General features: G+C 45.8%; 1 protein-coding gene across 1 annotated transcript; it reads right to left on the minus strand.

Annotated features, from left to right (window-relative positions):
* Positions 1-18,367: 18,367 nt before the first annotated feature.
* On the minus strand, positions 18,368-21,796 carry RASSF10 (Ras association domain family member 10). The gene has a single exon (XM_071456599.1). It carries the CDS (start codon positions 21,408-21,410, stop codon positions 20,079-20,081), a length of 1,332 nt encoding a protein of 443 aa, XP_071312700.1. The 5' UTR covers positions 21,411-21,796; the 3' UTR covers positions 18,368-20,078.
* Between the last annotated feature and the right edge of the window lie 263 nt (positions 21,797-22,059).

A 22,059-nucleotide genomic window follows, 5' to 3' on the forward strand; every position in this document is an offset into this window, starting at 1 on the left:
ACTAATGAGGGGAAACATAATGATCCAGTAAGGAATGTGGGACACTGTCTGCTGCTCTTAAATTATCTCAGCAGCCACTCATCTCTGCTCTTGATTATGTTTTTCCTGGTTTTCCTTTTGACAATGCCTTGCTCATTCAAGGAGCTCTATTATGATTGCATTGCTTCAGCTTCTTGTACTCACTACTTCTCTTTACCAGGTTTGTCTTGTCCATGCAAGCATCTTAAATAGATGAAAAATAAGACTATATGGTTTGAAATGATCTGATACAAATGGATTTAAAATACTGCACATCAGTGTATTTGTGTCAGTGACTTTTGAAGCATAGGAAACAAGCATTTTGTGACAATGATGTAAATTCAAATAAATACCTCCTCCAGGTTCAGAAGAGAGAAGGCTTTAGTTTTGCCTAGGACTGACTTGAAAGATTTCTCCTGTATTTTGGAAACCCTCATGTAGAATTTGTTCTGATCTGGAAAAGTAGGTGCATGAAATCTGCATGTATAAGATCCAAAATGCTTTGTGATTAATACTCAATGATATAATCAATCAAAGCAGTCTGAAAGCAAGATAAAATCAGGCACACTATGGCAAAACATTGATCTCTGGATTGTTGTTTCAAGCTCAGTTTTGTAAGGTTTTAAACTGGAGATGGGGGAGGGAATAAGTTGTCAATGCTTTGGATCTCTTCTGGAGGTAATTTTCTCAAGCAGGTCTCTACTACTCTGTTTGTGAATTCTCACTGCTGGAAGCTGATCTTCATTACCCTGCTGCTTTACTCTCCAGATTGCTCTGGGATCTGAATGTCAGCTCAGTGTCCTGTGCAGGATGTTTCTGCCTCTGTGCCTGCCCCATTGTAGCTGTTGAAAGGATGGTTGTCTGCTTAAAATCCTTTCCCTTGCTCCTCTATTCAGAACCATCTTGTCCTTCTGCCATGTCAGATGGTAAGATTTCAGCTCCTGGCCATTACCAAATGAGAGGTATTCAGACAAGTTGTGGACAGTTACCAAGCAGAGGAACAATGAAATATCTGTTCTCTGGGTGGGAGGGAAGGGATTCATCCTCTTCCCTTTGTCAGCTGGAGAAACACACTAAGCTCCTGCAATTCAAATTTCTTGTTTTCTCCTTTGTCACTAATCTTTTAAGTAAGGCAAGAAAGAAGGTTGCTTGAGAGTTCATCTACATGACTGTGTCATTCAGACTGAGTAATAAATCTTTTGAGCCGGTTAACATATTTGTTTATGGGCATTAATAACAGAGTACTACAAAGGAATAAAACCCACCTTTTGATTTCCAGTACACAAATCCTTGAGAGGAAAAGTACTGAACCTACTGTGAGAAATTGGGTTATATTGAGATTGAAACATATCTTATTCAAAATGTCTTTGGGGGGTTTTTTTGGGGGGGTTTTTTTGGTTTTTTTTTTGTGGTAGGTTTTTATATCCATGTGGGCCTGAACCTGTACTCAGTAACAACAATTTTGCCATTGATTTCATTGGGAACAGATTAGTACCAGTAACTATTAGAGCAGATAAGTAGATTTGATGGTGTTACTAAACTAGGAGAAGTTCAATGAGTGAAATATATTCCTGAAGTTTTCAAAAGATTAAAAAAATAGAAAGTAATATCTCATAATACCTATATTTTATTATGATTATATTTATTATTATTTTATTATGCTAAGCAGAGCTAAAGGATAAGCACTGAGTCCATTAGTGGTACTTAACCCTTAACCAGACTTTTTCAAAATAAATTGGAAAAAAGAAATGTAATATATCCAAAGGAAAGCTCTTCTGTTGTAAGCAGAACATTTTCTTGTCACAAACATTTTGTGGGCTTCGTCATTGCAGTCATATCACTTAAATAGACTGTGGCTAATGTAAACTGAACTTATACTAATCAGCTGCCTTAATTTTGCATTCAGCAAAGCATATGGGCACAGAGAATAATCAGCCTGTGCAATTCAATGCCCTCAGAGGTGCTCCCAGCACCCTGCCTGTAACCTGAGAGTTGCTTTTCTTCTCCCCCCATAAGACTGGATGCAATTAACTCTGTGGGCTGGGATCCTTCCAAGGATGGCAGCTCCAAGGAAGGTGCCCTGTAGCCTGTGGCAGATCTCTTCTGGTACCTCTGCTCAGAGCCAGGCTGCTTTGGAGGTGCCATGTGGGGCACTCTTGTTTCTATCAATCCACCAGCCCTGTCAATATTTGTCTGTTTTCAGGCTCTGACAGCCTTTAGGGTATTTTATCTTCAGAAAACCTTGCTGGTTCAGTGAAGGGCCATTTCCCTTTGTTAGCAGGGTCCTGGGGCACACAGAAAGGGCTTGAGGTGAGCTGCAGAATCCAGGGCTCTGGAGCAGGGGCTGTGAGGGCACCTGGGGACAGCCTGGGGACAGAGCCACCCCAGGGATCAGCCCCGTGCACAGCCCTTAGGAAGAGCCATCAGGAGGCCCTGTGTGAGGGGTGTGGGTAAAACCACACCTCAGGGTGTGTGAGTGGGAGAGCAGGAGCAGTCCCAGCTTTGAAGTCTCATCCAGAAAGCAGGTTACCCAGGTTTAGGGCCCTCCTGTGCCTGAGGGGATCCAAACCCACTGCTCCCACCTCCTTTTGGAGCTCCCTAATCTCTGTGCTATGGGCTGCTCCTGGGTGGCAGTCACCTCCACCCTTCCTGCTGAAGCTGTGCCCACACCAGCTCCTCCAGAAACCACCCTGGCCTTTCCCTTCTCCCAGGCCTCCCAGGAGCTGCCCTGTGCTTCTGCTCCTTGTGGCAGGCTGAGCATAGCCCAGAGTCCTGGAGGAGGTGGCTGGAGCTGGCCTGACCAAGCAGGATGCCAGCCTGGCAGCTGGGCATGGACAAGTTGGGAAAAAGAAAATTTCATTACTGTCAGCACAGCATTAAAGCATCCTTCAAGCATCCTTTTCTTCAGTGAAAAAGATGTGAAACAAACAGAACTTCTCCCCTTCCCAAGGTCTCAGAAGAATGAGCATTTCTTGTGAAGCACCTATGCAAACAATGCATTTTGACTTTTTGTCATATTTTATCCACACAGAGATGTGGATTTAAGTACCTTGTTTTTCAAGTGGAACCCTACAATCTCAGGCTGCTAATGCCAGCATGGCAAAGCAAATGCATCCAGGACATTGCTCTGAGCACAGAGTTAATGTAGGTCTGAATACTGAATGCTTTGGATGGGGCACTGAGTGAAAACTTATGCCAGTAAAATTGGCTAAACCATGATGGTACAGCTGTTCTGGCAGATATTCTGCACCTTTTAGGCTTTTCATGTGAAGACCTAAGAGTGCTGTACAAACAGTAATTTGTTTGAACTTTCCTGTGGCCTAAGAAATTTCAAATTTCAGCTTTTTAAGAAATAAAAGCAATAAGGTATATATTTCTCTAGCAAGTAGTTAAAATATATAACCTTAATTACACCACAGCAAGGTTCTATTTTTGTTCTTATTGAAAAGAAGTACATAGGGAGGGAAAGAGATTTTTTTTTCCCTTCACACCCATCCTCCTAAAATCAGAAGTCAGCAGCTAATTGTGGAACTTTCTGTCTGATTTCTATTGGCAAAAGCCACATAGTTATTGTACAAGTTGCATCGAATTCACTGCTGGGCCTCTGAACAAGTTTCCAGCCTTTTCCCCAGGTAGGAGCAGAGAGTAACACAATAAATTGCTTAATAAAAGGAGTTGTTGTTCCTCCTCGAGCTTTTCTTGCTGTTACTTCTCTCAAGTCCTGCAAACTCCTGTATAATCCTCGGGGATGTTTTGCATAGTCCTGCAAGCACAGCCCTTTTGCATGGCTAGAGCTCATCTGGGCATGGCAGGGATGCAAATGCTCAAAATGACAGCGTGTTTTGATCACAACATCAAAGTGTGTCTGGGGCAGAGCAGCTACAGCAGCTGCCATGCAAAGCCACTGTCACACAGATCCCACCCAATGGCCAAGCACTGATTCCCTGCCCTGCTCAGAGAGGGGAGAGGCAGGGACTGCTTTACAGCAAACTAGGGAGAGGCTGATTCCTCCTTCTTCTCCTTGGAGTTGTGTTTATTGATGGTCTCTAGTGTGAAAAAACTTCTTGGCGTTAATTTTCACAGACTGTTGTGAAAAGCCAACATAACTGGCTTGCACATCCACCTCTTTTCAACTCTCTGCTTTTCATGGCTTGCAAAAGAGCACACCCCAAAAACATCAATCCAAGCGGTGCCAGGGGAGGGAGGAAAGGAAAGGAAAGGAAAGGAAAGGAAAGGAAAGGAAAGGAAAGGAAAGGAAAGGAAAGGAAAGGAAAGGAAAGGAAAGGAAAGGAAAGGAAAGGAAAGGAAAGGAAAGGAAAGGAAAGGAAAGGAAAGGAAAGGAAAGGAAAGGAAAGGAAAGGAAAGGAAAGGAAGTGGCGAAAGGAAAGGAAAGGAAGTGAGGAAGTGGTGGAAGGGAGGAAGGAAGTGGCGGAAGGAAGGAAGTGGCGGAAGGAAGGAAGGAAGTAGCGGAAGGAAGGAAGTGGCGGAAGGAAGGAAGGAAGTGGCGGAAGGAAGTGGCGGAAGGAAGTGGCGGAAGGAAGTGGCGGAAGGAAGTGGCGGAAGGAAGTGGCGGAAGGAAGGAAGGAAGGAAGTGGCGGAAGGAAGGAAGGAAGGAAGGAAGGAAGGAAGGAAGGAAGGAAGGAAGGAAGGAAGGAAGGAAGGAAGGCACTAGCAGAGTCCAGGGTATATCTAGCCACTTTCATTTAAGCTGCATAAATGTTTAAGCTGCTGTGGTGAAATCAAACCAAGTTAGAATTATGGATTGGTTTATGGACCATAAATTGCACCTCAGATATATCCTCAAGATTGACTGGGAGTAGTGCCAGTGTCAGCACTTTGCTACAGAGTTCCTTTTTTTAGCTGGACCATTGTGATGGGTTTAAGAGCTGCCACCTTTGTATTATGTTATAGTTAGCAACCATTGTTCATGCTGTGAAAGAAAGGGTCATAACTTTTTGGTGAAGGAGAGAGGAAAAAAAAAAGGAATTTTGGCTAAAGCCATAAGCTAAATCATTAGAAGATTCAATAATACTCCTAAGGCTTGCTTTTCCTAAGGTGGTGTATTTGAAAAATGCTCACCAAGACATGTTATATCATCTTTGTAGTTTCCTGTGGTTTCTCTCTCAACCCTTGCAGGAATTAAGTCATGAGACTGAGCTGCAGACAACACTGCTCCAGGTCTGGAGCTCAATTAAGTGCCTGGTAAATTGCTCAGTTATGTGGTTCTGTTCCTGGTTTAACAGCAACAAAGTAGAGCTAAAAAGCATCTGAATGAATAATTAACATGCTCCCATAAAGGTGGAATCTCCTAGGGGGAGAGTCTCTATTCAGAAGAAGAAACATTGCTATGGCACTTGCACTGTGCTGTTCCAAGGCCTTGAATTCCTAAAGAAACCCAGAATTCTGGTGGAAGGATTTCCCTCTCCTACTGCTCACCTTCCCACAGGTTTCCTGCCTCTTTCTCCTTGCTCCCAGCCCCCCAAGGCCACTGACACCCCGAGACATGCTGAGGGAACTGGAGAAGACCTGAAAAATCAGGGACCAAAGGCAGAAAGGGAATAAATGTAGGAGGGAGAGACCCCGCAGAGGAATGCAACTGCAAGGAGAAGATGCAGCCATGTGAAGGCAGCAGATGTTATCCCTATGGCAGGGTGCTGGATGAGCAGATTCCATTGCTCAGTGGAGATTATATCTTGTAGGGAACCATCACAGCCCCCAAACCCATGTCAGAGTTGCCTGCACCACAGTGGATGTTTTACATAAAAGGTTAATATGAGGGGTTTTGCCTAATAAGGGCCTTTGCCAAGATGCTGCAGCTCCTTCATGTCTTGCCTTGGCTTCCCTGCAGAAAGGAGATGAGGAGGAGGAGGGCAGCTGTCAGTGTAACACACTCATGATGGAACTGTTGGCCTGCTGGCTGCTCCATACTGGGGAGGAGGAGGAGGAAACCCTTGGGCAGGCTGCTTTGGATGCTGGTTATAGCAGCTCACTCTTGTCAGAAAAGCCAGGACACTTCCAGGCACTGGAACAATTAGCTGATGAGACTCCTAATAAGGAAGGAATAGTTTGGAACACATCAGAACTGCTGCTGCAAATCCTACTCTGTGATGCTCCATCTCCACATTGCTTTCCTTGGATGCTGTGGTGCAGTTGCACAGGAAGAGAGCAGCAAGTGCCCCTGTGCCTGTTGGCTGTGTACCCTCTGTACCCTTGTACCTGTTGCTTTGCTGCTATGAAGCCCCATTTCTCCCCTTGTGGCTTTTCTTAGGGCAATGCATCTTCTGCAGGCTCCCCAGACTTTCTGCACTCAGCCTCAGTTCTCCTCTCAGCCCAAGGGAATGAAGCACAGCCTGGATTTGGGCATGTTTGCAGTGCAGTTTCACCGGGAGTTAAGTGTTTGCTGTTTAGAAAGGCCAGGTTGGACACTCCTAGAATGTTTGTTTTCAGGCTATAAAGGTTTGCTGCTCGTGCTGAAGATGACGATGTAAGAGTTGTCAGTATACATAAAATTGAATATTTTTTAATATATGAATTAGTGGTGATATGGTCTTGCCTCTTTTAACTTGCTGACATAAAGTTTTGGCAGTGCTTTTTCTTCTGTGACATTTTTTTTCTGAGCTAAGAAGGATTTTTTTAATGTTTGTAGCAATCAGTTTTGGCTACAAGTCCACCCAGCAGTAATGACTAAGATTCTCCTCTTCCTTTTGTCAAATGATACAGGAAAAAGTTAAAAAAAAAGGAGATTGATATCAATGCCTTACATCTGAGTGCAATTTCTTCCCTCTAGCAAAATTTACCAGCATAAGATTAATGTCAAGGCTTACTATAAACATCTGTTTTCATGCAGTTTGACACCATAAGCATCTCAAAACTATCAATGTAGCACATCTTAGAGATCTCTGTGTGCATTTCTACTTCCAGATTTTATGCAGTGCAGTAAAGTCAGGACAAAAATGATGACAAAGATAAAAGTGGCACACCACAGTGCATGATTCTACAAAGTCAGGTTGCTCTGGCAGTGATGTGTGGCTGTCCTGGGGATCCATTCCTGATCTCACTCCATCAGGGAGGGTGGATCTTCCTACACCACAGCAGCAATTCTGTTATCAGCACCAGCACCGAGTGATGCTAATTGCAGCAGGTTAAAACCAGAGCAAGCCTGAATGCAAGATTGCAGAGCTGAGGTTTCTTCCTTGATCCAAGGCAGTGATAGGTTTGCAAAGTTGGGGAAGCAGCAGCTGAGGGTTCCTGGGCACTGCTGCTGCCTCCAACCACCTTTGGTGATGTCTCATGTTCATCCTGCTGGAGCATTAGAGATGCCCTTAGTTAGTCTTGGCAGCTCTTGACTTGGGTTTCATTCTGTGGAAGTAAATTGGATGCAGAAGCACTTCCTAGAAGGAGGTCAGCAGCTGTGACAATTGCTGGGTTTTTTTCCTTCCTGCAAATTTCACATCAGCTGAGCATCAGCTAGGTCAGGTTTGTGGAAATTTAGGCTTTCACAATAAGTCTTTAATATTGTCTTGCTCAATTACTCAGAGGAGCAGCTCAGATCTGACATGAGATGTGGATGCTCAGCTAGGAGAATGCTACAGTGTCATGAATGTGACCCTTGAACATACAGTTCAATGGGTCAGTGCTGGGTTAATTCACTTTCTACCCATGTATTGCTATGACCTAGAAAAGATGGGCCTAAGGATAGAGCCCTTCTTTGACTACAAGAAAGCCACCAGTTGTAACTCTGGGCAGTTACAACTCAGTGAGAGACCATGAAATTTTGCATGAAATTGCAAAAGTTTTGTCTTGGTCTAAACCCATATGCTTCCCTTCTTATTGGTTTAGAGCTTTAAGTATCAAAGACATAACATTTGAATTCTGTAGCAGGGCTGCAATTTTCAAGAAGAGTCTAAGTGACTTTTTGGCCCGTGTCCATGTGTGATTTTCAAAAGCAACAGCCTTTTGAGGGACAGTTCTGCCTGGAAGCCACAGTCACTTAAACCTGTGCCCCTTCTGCCAGCGGGACTTGGGCTCCCGAAGACGAGGTGGCTCTCGGTGCCTCACCCACGGCCTCTCTCCCCCCAGCAAATCCTGCAAAGGAAGCCCCTGCGGGCACGTTCTGGGGTGGAGGTGATGTTTGATGTGAAGGCACCGTCTGTCAGTGCTGCCAGACTGGTTGGCTTGTGCTGGTGCTGTTCCAGAATCAGGGCCAAGCCGAGGCAGGACGGCGCGAGTGACGATGTTTGCTCAGTGCCACGGCCGAACGCGCTCTCAGGGACTGCCGTGCTGTTATTCCTTCCAGGAATAATAATGAGTAATTGCCCCAGAGTGGGGGGTACAGAGCATCATGCTGCTTGCTGAAAAGAAAATTGGGCATGGGTGTGCCCAAGTGACAAGTGAGCAACAGGCTGCTCACAGAGCATCGGAGAACGTCTCGTTGCAGGCTTGTGTTTGTTCATGGATGCACCGTGCTCAAATGCCAACCTATGACACTCATCAATGTCATCAGCATTTCAAGGTTTGTACCTTTGGGCTTGAGTTTGACCCTCCTTACAACTAGGGAAACATGCAGCGAGTTGTTCAGCTGCGTTTCATGCCAGTAGGGGTTTTTAAAAATATGAAACCTCCCCCCAAAAAGCTCCCCCAGAAAAAAAAATATTTTTGGCCAATGTTACTGTACTAAAAGTTCTTTTCATTTGAATGCTGACTGGAGCTGGATCTTTTAGCTTTTGCACTTGTACATGTTTAGGCTCGATTTCCCACTGCACATAATAATAGATTATTTAATTAAGAATCATTTAAACTGAAGACTGATTACACACTGCTTACAAACGTTCCACTCTGAAATTAAGTTAATTTTGCTCCTTAGTAATTTGAATTTTCGCTTGTCCTTCATTGACATACTTTTTATCTACTGATGTCTTAATGATATTCATACTTTAATTATGACATCAGGAAAAAAAATCAAATTAACCTTAGTCATCTTGTGTTTACCTGAGTAGATTATGAACATGTGTTCTGATTTTTTGCAAACATTACACTGTTGAAAGAATTTGTTGAGAATTGTGAGGTGCTTTTGAAGCCTCTTTCTGCAATTTGAAGTGCATGTTCCCATGCAAAGAAATTCTTGACTTCTAAAGAAATCTTTGACTACCTGTCCAATTTAAAGCAAAGGATAAAAAGAAGATATTATTTTCATTGCGTCTCATCTTATGATTGAGCATGATTTTAGTTCTTTTGCTCAATAATTGACTACCTCATGATTAATATGAATGGTTATATTAATGATCATGTTCTGTTAATCAAGATTCAGATACATTTCTTGTATTTGAGGCTAATTGTTAATAAAGGTTTTGCAAGGCCCTAATCTGTTTTAGGCAGTGTCTCTGCTGTAAGAGGAGACACAAAGCAGTAGGAAAAGGGCATATGCATGTCATGTGCTAAATATTTATAAAGCCATGTGAAATGTTGAAAGCCAGTTCCAATTGCACTATTTTCCCATGAATTCCATTATTTCTGCTTTTCCATCCAGTCAGTAACTATTCAGGGCCTGCTCTTATTAAAGCTCATAATTCAATATCTAAAATACTTTCAGACTTAGACACCAGGTTTTTTACTTTCCATTCTTGTGTCTGATGTTATTTTGTTCATTAGCAATTTGAATGAAATGTAAATTTCTCAGGTTAATTACATACTTTGTATCACAGCTACCTTCCCACGTACAAGCTTTTGATGAGGGACTAAACTTTTTGGAACTTGTGGAGCAATAATCACAGTGGGTTTCTAGACAACAGAACCAGGCCTAATGTTCACTTGTACTCCATAATGGTTAGGGCTTTCATCTAGGCAGATCAAAAAATGCATGATAAAATGTCTTTGGAGCCATTCCTTTTGAGCCCTAATGAAAGACACATTCTTTCTTAGCATCAAATATTTGTGTAAGAAAGCCTTTTGTGGCAGTACAGATCTCCATAGCATTTTCCTTCAGTAATCTAAAACACTCTATTTATATGGCTTTTTTGAAGTAAAGATGAAAACCTCAGGACTGAGGTCAGGTCAAAATGCTCTGCTGGCAATAATCTAAATAAAAAAGGAAATAAAATATCTAAATAAAACAAAGAAATAATCTAAAGTTCCCTAGACCTCCTCACCTGAAATTGCCAGGTATGGCACATGGAAAAGGAGAATGTTTTCATGTTGGCAGAGTGTCCCAGGCAGACAGCAGTGGCTGGAGAGCTCACCTGTGAGGAAGCCAGGCAGGTTTTGGAGCAGTACCAGCCCACCTGGTGATGGACCTTTGTCAGAGCCACACTTCACAAAGTGTTTCACTTTTGTCAAATAGAAAAATTAAAATACACCTAACAGTATCAGGAAAAAAAAATTGTTGGAAAATTTTGCTTGTGGACAGATCTTTATAGTATGTGTGGTTTTCTTTACTGCAGAAAGAAATGCAGATGTCCAGGAAATGGAGAATGAAACCTGTTTATAGATACAGCAGCAATTTATGCCACTAACATGTAAATTAATCAAAAATCTTCCAGAAATCATAAATTCTCAGGCTATAAAATTATGGACTTGAGACTATCAAGAAATGTGGCCATGAAGTGCAGTAGTCTAGTGCAATGCTTTCCTTATACTCCTTGACCTCCTGTATTCTTCAAATGCTTGAGCAGATCTCCACACCCTACAGGGGGGGTACAGCTCCTGTGGCAGCCAGGGGTGGAGACAGATTTGTGCCTCCTCCTGCACTGCCTGTGCCACACCACAGGCTGCAAGTGTGGGTCTGGCAGAGAGGAAAATGGATTGGAAACTGGGAAATTGGCTCCTGTTCACACCTTTGCTGCTAACCCCCTGCAGACACAGGTCAAGCCTCTGCAGCTGCTGTGCCATCATCCCAGCTGGTGTCTGCCTTGTCTGCCCCAGCTGTGCAAGGACTGCCTTGCCCTCTGTCTCCTGAAAATACATAGCACAATAAGTTTCTACCTTGTGTGGTCCTATTGCTGCATCAATTCTAATTAAAATATTAATTAGCTCTAGCTGAAAATGTGCAAATCACTGGGTTAGCTGGGCACATCTTCAGGGTTTCTAATTTGCCTCCTTTTACAAATAGGCTCTGATATCCTGAGCAAAAGAGTGGAGCTTGTGCCCTTTTGCATAAGCTGGTTGTATTACCCATCTTTGAGCTAGGAAAACACCCATTCTTTCCATTCTTTACTTTTATAAGTAAAAGAAATACCAGAATACTGGTGTGGCATCTTAGATTGAACACCTGTGACTGAGCAGTTGTAAGCCTTGAGTTGAAAGTGTTGGCAGATGATTTCTGAGCAGGCAGTGTCTCTCACCTTTGTTAATTGCAAAGATGAAGCCCAGTTGCTGGTGACAGGAGGAGAAGAGAAAGGCTTGGAAGTTCTGTGGGGAAAGGTATTGGAAGGAGGGGAAATGAAAGAGAAGTTAATACTGAAATATACATTCTATAAAAGTAAACTGTTCCTTTAGGCATACTAAAGCTATAGGAGTTGCTAATTATGGAGGTGGTTATGAAGGTAAAATACAGAAAGGAGTATAAATAGAGTCCCAATTAATATTGTCAAAAATGGTAATTGTGTTCATTAACTAGATTAAGTGATCCACACGTGAATCACCCTGGTGACACATGATGAGAGACTTAAACCAACTGAAATTTCAGTCTCACTCAGCTGGCTTGTTTTACACAAACTAGTTTACAAAACATGCTTGCAAACCATGTGCAATGGTTTCTAATCTGGCTTGTGTAAACTGGAGTAATAGATCTGGATTTGCTTTTTCCTTAAGCTTGCCTATTAAGTTAAGCTAAAATAACCCATTTTCTTTGTGCCACAGCTTTTTGGCAAATCACGTCAGGAAGCAGAGCAACACAACATCCCAGGTTACAAAAGCAGCAGCTGTAGGAAAGGAGTGTATTGCAGAGAAACTGATGATATAAACTATGTATCATCTAGGGAAACACTCATTCCTCCACATTTACCAAGTATAACTTGAAAGAAAAAAAAATTGAGAATGACATCCTCAAATTCTCAGCACACTTGTGTGTTGCAAAATCTGTAGCCCCTGGCCTTTACAACTGGGTGAAGAGAACCTCAGGAAAACACAGGAGTTGTCGCCCTGATTTTTTAAGTTTTTCTAAGCCTTCTGATGTTGACATTCTTGTAATGAACTTTCTCACACACTTTCTGTAAATAACTTATTGTTTTGCATTCTTTTATGGAGGAGGAGAAATTTGATGGGCTGTTGGTTTGTCCAGTGTCATTGGAGAGGTGGCACTGTCACCCTCCAATCCATTGTCACTTTTGGAAATCTATAAATGTTGGAGTCAGAAATTAAACTTCCCTTTTTACCTTGAGAACAGCAGTGTGTCTGTGTGGTGTTATTTCGTGTCCTGTAGTGACAGGGGTTCCCCTGATGTCTCTTTGCCCCTGTTCACCTGGCTGCAGTGTTCATTACTCTGTTATATGCAGTGCTGTTATAGGCCGTGCTGTTATAGGCAGTTATGCTGTGAAGATGCTGTGGCCGATGTCCTGTCCCTCCCAGCTGGATGGTGGCAGTGGAACAGCTCGATACCCACGAGCTGTGGTGGCTATGACAGACTCACTGCAGGAGCTCATTCCTGCTCCCTGCTGCTTTCCTACTGCCCAGGCTTCTTGTGGGCTTTTTGTCCTTTCCTGTTGGTTCCCTCCAGGAAGCTCCTCTCCAGCTGGTGAGATCTGGGCTCAGTTCACTTCTCTTCTGGCACAGTTTCACTCTCCATGCTCTGGTGTCTGGCCATCCCCTCTTCACTTAGGCAGTGCAGAGGCAGGAAAGCTTTCATTCCCCACCAGAACAGAAAGCAGCAAGGCCCATGCTCATTACTACCCTGACTGTTCATAAATCCCTCTAAGCCAGAATGCCATTTTCTTTTCTAAGCGTACACCTGACAGGTAGGGAGCAGGAGATGCTGTTATTAAAAATCCGCACCGTGAAATCAGAGACTCGGTCAAAATTAATTTCAAATATTCAGATTATTAGGTTACTTTATTTCCCATTGGAATCACCTGTTGAGGAGCCTTAGCCACCCCTGCTGGGTGGCTAAGAGTGAGCAATTTACAATACAGTGACTTCAAACCTGTCTTTTGCTGTATGGGCTGAGGAAAGGCACTTCTGGTCAGCTCATTCCTGTGGATGGGTGCAGCTGTATGGAGCATTCTGTGTGTTACAGGACACCTGAAGCTCTCTGTGCTCCATCCTCCAGTGAAGGATGGCAAAATTTGAGTGCCTGACTCTATTTCCTGGCCAGGGTAATGCTTTTTGAAATGAAAGACAGAAAATAGAGAACACAGAAAATGTGCAGCAACAGAATTATAGAAAAAGATGACAACCTGGTTTTAAACTTTTAACCTGCTGGTGACTCGTGATTCCTGTCATTGGTCACTCCAAAAGGAAACCAATAACAGAATTACAAAGAAACCCTTCAGTGTGAAAGAAAGAGGAAGAAAAATTCCAGGCATTTACCATTAAAACCAAATAATTTTCTTCTATGCTTGTGGTAGGAAAATAGGCACCAATGTTTTCAGAAGGTGATCCATGTCTCCTAATTTCCAAAGTTACTTTTCATGTGTTCTTAAGGTATGTCTGTCAAGGGGAGATTCAGTGGAAGGCAGAAAATAACCATATAAGGCTACCCTGATAATTAAATGCATAAACTAATAGCCTGCTTGCATGTAAAAAACTACACTGTAAGAGATTAAAACAAGGGGATTACATTAAATTGAAACAAGGATTAAATATTTTTCCTAGAGGCTTTTAACACATTATCCAAAGACCTGCTCATGAGCACAATTTGACTGATGAAAATAGGTTCTTTTGGAGATAATAGACTAAATAATCACATAATTAAGCCATGTGAAGTGCAGCACAAGTAAGCTGATGATAGTATGTTTCAGACATGTAAGTGCTCTTTCCATGAGTCACAGATTTTTGTTTAGGCTTTTTTGTTGTTTTGTTTCTTTTTCCCCAGTCAACTCTATAAAATCCTGAGACTGCCTTAGCAGGATGCTGTTCTGAGATCACTCTGCAGTGCTTCCTCTGAGCTAATAAATGGGAAAGGCTGTTTGTAAGCACTCAGAGAAGGGGAGGAGAGCACACACTGCAGTGCCTGGGAGCTGAGGCACAGCAGACTGACATTGTTCAATGTTTTTATTACGGAAAGTAGCCAGGAGGCCTTGGGCAGACGAGGCCTCCTCCTGCCAGGTGGTGCACGATCCCACAGGAAATACCTGCATCAAAAGCTCGCTCTGCCAGGGAAATCAGACACCCCTCCCTGCCCAGGTTATTCTTCAATAGAAACTGTATCTTCCCAGCCCAAAGCTCCACAGCAGTGTCACCCAGAGTGTCACCCCAGGAGAGGTGCTCCCTTCCTCTGTGCTCGCCTCCAAGGAGGAGAAGGGCAAAATTCAAAGGTAGCATGGAAACAAGTTAAAAGGAGATTAAAAAAAAAGGTCGGGGGAGAGGGAACAAGGAAGTTGAGCAAGACCACCACCAAAGAGCTGGTGGGAGTGAGTCCTTAATCCACATGGCAACTACAAAAATACTGCTGAGCTTGCCAGGTATTACACAGAGTTTTTGCCAAGACACAGAAAGACTTTTCTTTTTCTCTTTCTTTCTTTCTTTCTTTCTTTCTTTCTTTCTTTCTTTCTTTCTTTCTTTCTTTCTTTCTTTCTTTCTTTCTTTCTTTCTTTCTTTCTTTCTCTTTCTTTCTTTCTTTCTTTCTTTCTCTTTCTTTCTTTCTTTCTTTCTCTCTTTCTCTCTTTCTCTCTTTCTTTCTCTCTCTCTTTTTCTCTTTCTTTTTCTCTCTCTTTCTCTCTTTTTTCTCTTTTTTTCTCTTTTTTCTCTTTTTTTTCTCTTTTTTTCTCTTTTTTTCTCCTTATCCCTTCCTTCCTTCCTTCCTTCCTTCCTTCCTTCCTTCCTTCCTTCCTTCCTTCCTTCCTTCCTAGCAGGGTTCCAATTCTGAACCCGTGGAGTCCCAGCAATTTGAACAAAGCTATTCATGAAATTCAGAGCAGGTGCTGATGAATAGGGGAAGAGCAGGTTGGCAGGAAGCAGGAAAGAAGTTATTGGAAGTTATTGGGAGTGGAAACTGTTTTTTCATGGAACATCAAAGACTTTCTGGAACATTTTTGACAGAGGTAAGGGGATTGTAATAAAACTTTGCAAATAAAGCTTGAAGTGTAAACAAGTTGATATGAAGGGAGAGTGTAAAGGCTGCACAAGTTGTATTTTGAGGGTGCACTGTAATGCCCCAGCAGAATTAGAGCTGTAACACTCTAAGGAATCAGTGGCCAGCTCTGTGTGTCATTCAGCATGTGACAGCGTGTGACAATCCACCCTGCATGGAAGGTTCTGCTCTGGTGCATTTACACAAGTGATGTAGTAAATTATGTGAACAGTGTTTCTCAGAATACCATTTGACAATTCTGCTTGAAGATAGTTGGCTAATTTGCACACAGAGCCAAGATTTGCTTTGAGTTTATTAATTTTTTCCTTTCTGTTAAGCTTCCAAGTTCATTTAGCAATGAGAGTTTATAGAAAAGGAGTGACATCCATGTACGGCTCCCTGCACTTTGCCATGCTCATTTCTCTAAACTTTGTGTGCCAGCTCAGGAGCAATAATATCAAGTGACTTCAAAGGACAACTGCTCCCAACAATCCACAATGGCTTGTATTTCAACTTGTTAACCAGCACAGCTCACCAGACCTGTTATTTCAAGGCCTCTGCTGCTCTTTTCATGCATTAAGCTACATTCCCAGCTCAGTGAAAATTAAAGAGGGGAGAAAAAATCCTGAAGTTGTGTAGAACTGGGAGGGAGGCTGATTTCTGCACACGTGTCTCCAGACATAGGAACACAGATTATTTTTAAAGTAAACCTGGAACGTATGTTTCATGCAAGGAGTTAATAATAAAGCTTAATGACATGTTTTCCTTTTCTCACACCCACCTACCTGCTTCCCTCCTTTGACTGTATCTTGTTTGAAACCTGGACCAGAGGTTCTTTGGAAAAAGATCTGTCACCATAAAACAACCAGACTGTGATTTGGCTGCCTACATGCTGCTTTGGAATCTATGGCAATAATTAATAGGTCATTCATTTTGCATGTCAGTGGTGTTCATTACAGTAAATGTATTTTCCTCCCCTCTTGAAGGCATCAAATGATATTCCCACAAAGTGCTTATTCAAACTGGCAGATCTCTTACACAGGCTAAGAACTAGAAATATATCAAATTCGACACAGAGTTTTCATTCTGATAATATTGCTTGATAGTGGGTTTTTGAAACAAGGTCAAGGCTAAGAGCTGTGCTGTTTGGCTTATTTTGAGTTTAATATAGGTGAGTGTAATTGATGTCAAAGAAGTTTCAGCTCCAGCCTCAGTTTTCACTTTCCAAACCTTCACTTAGACTGTGAGTGGGGCATATTTACAGCCTGAAGGAAGCTTTTACCAGCGTGCAAGTCAGCATAAAACAGTGTCCATTGCTGAAAGGATCAGCTCCACCTTTCCAAGGGCCTTCAATTTCTCATTTTTACCACCCTACTTTGTCGTTGCCAAAAACATTTGTGTGACTGCACATTGAGCCCCATCAGGGCCTCACCTGAATTAAAGTTCATCTTTTTTTTTCACTACCTGGTCCCATGAACTCCATTCTGTAGAGGCACAACAGAAAGTGCCATGTAGGGTCAGAAAAAACATGGCCAAGGGCAGCAAATGCACAGGACCTGTGTGTAGGAGTGCTTTGTAATTCTTGGTAAAAGGGTGCCTGAAACGAAGGCCTGATGGTACTGTGATTTATATCTCCTGGACAAAAGTTTTGATTTCTGGAGCTATTGTCTAAGAAAAGCCTGATGGCCTCAGTCCATGATGATTCCTTTGAGAAGCAGGCTGTTGAATAGATAGGGCAACCTGATACCATACACGATTTGTAGTGCTGTTAGATTTTTATTTAATTCATGGCTATCTGTATCTGTCTTAGGAACAGAGAAAGATTAGGTTGGAATCGACTCTGAAAGACAGAAGAGAATGGTACTAAAATATCCCCAAGCCTGTGTTTGTTTGATCTCTCTTGGTGGTGCTGGAAGGTAGATTTTCTCTCATGGTGTTGGTCAGGGTTTTTTTTTCTGCTGCTATCTCCCTCTCCCATTCTGCCTGAACTGCAAAGGAGATAAAAATTCTGCCCTTCTACCTGTGGTTCTGAATCAGCTCTCCTAACCCTTGGCTATGTGCCCAGCAAAACCCCAGAGCCAAATTCCCTGACAAGCGTCCTGTGGCTTGTCTCTATTATCTGAGTGAGGATATACAAGCCCAGAAGAAGGGAAGGGAGAAGTGCCTGGTCCAAGGCAAACAGTGATTTCCTCTTCTATACTAATGTTTTAATAATGGTTTGAGAGAGATGGGGATTTGTGAGGATGTTGGAGTTCAATCTGTGAGCATCTTGCACTTGTAACTGTTTGAACATCAAATAAATTTACCAGATTTCACCTGCAAGAACACACTCCAATAGGTGCCCCTAAGAATTCACTGTAGCTCCCACCCAACCCCTGAGACTGCAGTGCCACCTGCAGCGTTCTCAGCCCTGTCCTCACAGGGGTGCAGGGCCAGCAGCTCTGCAGGGCCATCATCTTAGCTGGGCTAAGGAGAAGCCCTTGAGAGCAAGCACCACGCCGTGCCCACAAGCCTGGCCCTCAGCAGCCTAAAGCAGAAGTGGGTTTGTCCTGATTTGATGGATTTTCCCAGCTGAGGATGAGTAGGCAGACTCTGCTTTACAACTTTGACAATTCCCTGCCTGCCTTCCCCTCGTGCTGCACAGAGGAGCTGCCTGATGCCTGCTCTATCAGCAGCTCAGTGATGTGCAGCCTCTTGCAGCTCATTTCTACAGCTGCTCACTTTTTATTGGCTCAGTGTGGTAATGGAGAGCTTGCACAAAGCCAGCTGAGGTTTATTGCTCACATCAGTGCCTGGGGAAGCTGTGAGCAGGTCCTTGCACCACCCAGCCCTTACAGCAATGGGGCTCCCCCACCCCCAGCTGTTCTTCAGCTCTGCTTCCACAAAAATCCAAATTCCTCACTCTGGACATGTGCTGATGCTTCCAAATGCCACTGCACTGCCCCTGCATGGCCAGAGCTGAGGACAGTGCACTGCTGCTTGTACCTGAGGGAGCCCCTTGTGCCATCAGAAAGTGAAGGGACGATGCCATCATCTCTTGGTGTATCTTTCTACTTGCTTTGCACACAGGGTAACACCACAGAATCTCAGTCCTGGCACGATTTTTAAATCACACTCAATTGGGAACACTTTTTTAGCCTTATTAAGAGTTTTATTAGCTCTAAAAATAGGTTCTTAAATATTTTCCAAGGTTGACTAAATATGAAAAACAATTATATAGTCAGTGTTTAAAATAAACCACAGTTTGTTACAACTGAGACCCATTCGGTGGAATAACATTTATCAAGAGTCATAGCATATAGAAAATTGTACAGCCTCTGCAAATCCACAGACAGTATTTCTCTGCTTGCTTTCAAACTGAGCAGCTCCTGAACCTAATTTTCTGATGTCCATCAGAATTCTTACCAACAAGAACACTGCAAGCATGGAATGCAGTCTTTGGGTGAGAAGGCTGCAAGGTTTTTAATGAAAATAAAGAACTGGTCTATTGGTGTACCCCTTTTTTTATACCATTTCTTATTGTTAAATGAAAACTTTTATAAATAATCTTACATAAATAATAATCTCAGAAGTTTTAAAAAGTTCACACCATCAGTGGGACCTGACTCAACATTCTCTGGTCTCTCACCACTTAAAGTAATTCTGCAATTATTCTGGAATACAAGAATCCTGGATGTCTCTTATTGCAAGAGCAGACCATATATTTTGGGCAAGAGTTAAGCTGCAGAGGAAGATTTGGCAGTTAAGTGAAATGCATGTTACAGCTGATGGCTGCTTTTTTGTTTTATTGGACTAACTGAAAAGATTAAGCTGTAGTGCAGGTAGGGCTTGAGTCATGCTTTTATCGTTGCATCTCTTGGCCTGATATGAACTATGTTATTAAAAACGGTAGCTCAACCTGATTCTGTACTTTGTTTATCTACAACCAAGCTCAGCCAAAGATCAGCTAGCCTAGTGAAAAAATGTAGTTGAAGGCTGTGTACATACAGGCACTGCTAATTGCCTTCCATGACTGTCAAACGACTACAGATACAGATTTCTTAGTATGCCTTTAAACAAAGCACTCTTATCTATGCATAAGGAAAAGCACTACGCAGAGCAGAGTTAATACATGTTAACCTACATCTTGATTTAGTCTGTTGTTCAGAAAAAGAAAAAAAGGAAGTGATTTATCACCCCTTTTCGTTGCCAAAAGGAACTGCAGTACCGTCCAAAAGCTGGCGCCCTGGGAGATCCCAGTGTCAGTAGGACCAACGCCTCTTTCCCTCCGTCGTGTTTAAATGATCAGCAGCTTTGGTGTAGCGACTTTTTGCCTGTAAAGGAGCCGAGTGCATTTGTGACGGCCATAGAGCCCAGTATAACCCACCACAAGGCTCCATGTGAGTCTGCAATGCCGAGAACCTGTCCGGGAGATGCTGATCCCCGCTCGGGAGCGCGTCCCGGCCCTTTGCTCGGGAAGGGCTCACCCGGAGCAGCGCTGGGCTACAGCGGGCAGATCGCGGGCAGCCGGAGGATTAAAAGGCCCGGCAAGATAAGCTTCGGAGGGAAGCAAGCGGCAGGGTTTAAGGAACGAGCAATCCCAGACGTGAATGAAACACAAACCCGCTGTGGGTTTTCTCTTCCTTAGATAAAAGTACCGGCGAGCCAGCCTAAATGCTGCCCGCGGACGACTAGTCAGAACAAGTTCAAACTGCAGAGCTCAGATTAAAAGGTTTCCTCTGTGTGACTGCCTCCCGCGCCGGGAGGTTCCCCACCTGCCCCACACTTGCCCGCAGTCCTCCGCCGCCCTCTGCCCCGGCACCCCGCCCGGGGTGGCTGCGGCGGGGCGGCCGGCCGGGCGCTACACGAGGGACTCGCACACGGGCAGCGAGTCCGAGTCCTGGCTGTGCATGGAGCTCAGCCCCGTGTCCGAGTCCTCGTCGTTGTCGGCGCGGTCCTTGCGCAGCGCCCGCGCCTGCTCCACCCAGCCGCCCCCCGCCGCCGCCGGCCGCCCCCCGCCCGCCGCCCCGCGCGGCTCCGCCGCCGCCTCCGCCACGTCCAGCGTGCCCAGCGTCTCCAGCAGCCGCTGCAGCTCCCGCTCCTTGTCCTCCCACGCCCGCTGCGTGCAGTCCAGGTCGCTCTTGACGGCCTCCAGGTCCGTGCTCAGCTTGAGGCCGATGTAGAGGCTGGTGCTCAGCTGGGTCTTGACCCGCTCGTGCTCCAGGTGCAGCTCGCCCTCGCCGCCGCTCAGCTCCGTGGTGTCGCAGTCCGTGTCGGCCAGCCCGGGCCCCGCTGCCAGCTCCAGCTCCTCCCGCCGCCGCTTCATCCAGCGCTCGTTGAGCTCCTCCTGGATCTCGGCGGCCAGGTGCTCCAGCAGCTCCTCCTGCTGCGCCCGCTGCTCCTGCAGCTGCAGCACCTCCTCACACTTCCTGGCGTAGTCCTCCTCGGGGCGGCCGGCGGCGGGCTGGCCCGGCTCCCGGCCCGCCTCGGGCTCGCCCGTGCCCACCAGGTAGGTGTCCTGCACGTAGTTGACGCCGTGCCGCTTCATGCGGTCCAGGTGGATCTTGGCCTCGTACCTGTCGATCTCGCGGTCCAGCTCGCGGAGCCGCTGGATCTGCTGTCGGATGGTGTGGTCCTGCGAGAGCACCAGGTGCACCAGCGTCTCCATCCTCTCCGCCGACGAGGCCTCCCGGGCCAGCGGCTGCTGCCGCTTCTTGTTGATCTTGGCCAGTTTGCGGAAGGCTTTCCGCACCACCCGCCGCTGCCGCTCCTGCGTGAGCGCCAGGCTGGCGCGGGCCGCCCCCAGGCCGCGGCCGGGGCGCTCCTTGCTCAGCACCACCCGCGCCTCGGCGCTGCGCGGCCCGGCGTTGGGCAGCGAAGCCTCGCTGCGCACCAGCACGAAGCGCACGTTCTCCTGCTCGTCCCCCCACGCCACCCAGAGCCGCAGGATCTTCGTCTTGTTGGGCAGGATCCTCTCGAAGCCGCGCCACTTCTCCACGATGCAGTAGGAGTGCGGCGGCCCCGACAGCATCCCGCCGGCGGGCTCGGGCGGCGCCGGGCGCTGCCGCCGGTGGTGGCTGTCCTCCAGCAGCACCCGCACCACGTCCGAGCAGGTGGTCCGCCGGGAGAGCCCGGAGATCAGCTTCTCCTCCTGGCAGATCCACACCGAGATCTTCCGCTCCTCGGGCTCCATCGGGGGAGGCTGCGGGCGGGCGGCCGGGGCCGCGGGCTCAGCGCTGGCCGGGCAGCCGCTCCATGGGGCGCGCTCGGCGGAGGCGCGGCGCTGCCCGTCCGCCCGGCTCGCAGCGGCCGGGATGCCTTGCCGTCCCCTCCCCGCCCGCGGCACCCCGCCCGTGCGCTCCGCCGGCCGCTCCACCCCTTCCTGCCCGGTGCGGCGGGGCCGCCGGGGGCGGGGGGGCCCGGCCCGGTGCCCCGGGAGCCGCCGCGGTCCCCCCGGGATTCGCTGTCCCCGCGTGGGCGCCCCGCGGCTCACGGCCCGCGGCCCGCGCAGAGATCCGCCGGCGCGGACACTTCGGGGCAGGTCGCCGTCGCCTCCGTGTCCTCCCTCCTTCTCCGTGCCCTGCCTGTGCCGCGAACGAGCGAGCGAGCGAGCGAGCGGCGTCGGGGACCTTCCAAAGTGCCGAGGGACAAGAGCGAATCCTGGAGCTTCAAAGGGAAAGCCAGAACTAGTGAGGAATTTCCAGTTTTAGTAAATCATCCGCCTGTAATTAGGAAATTCATGTTTGTGAAGCACTTTGCAGATGAAATATGCAAAGGACGGGAATGTCTCTAAGTGTTATTAAAATACTAGCTGAGCCAGATTTTAATGGGAGCTTGCTGTG

Source organism: Agelaius tricolor, unplaced genomic scaffold, assembly GCF_023055355.1.
Source record: "Agelaius tricolor isolate 1412-34295 unplaced genomic scaffold, bAgeTri1.0.p SCAF_62, whole genome shotgun sequence".
Classification (NCBI taxonomy): domain Eukaryota; kingdom Metazoa; phylum Chordata; class Aves; order Passeriformes; family Icteridae; genus Agelaius; species Agelaius tricolor.

Coding starts and splice junctions, on each gene's coding strand:
- RASSF10 (XM_071456599.1), bottom strand. CDS start 21,410: ATGGAGCCCGAGGAGCGGAAGATCTCGGTGTGGATCTGCCAGGAGGAG.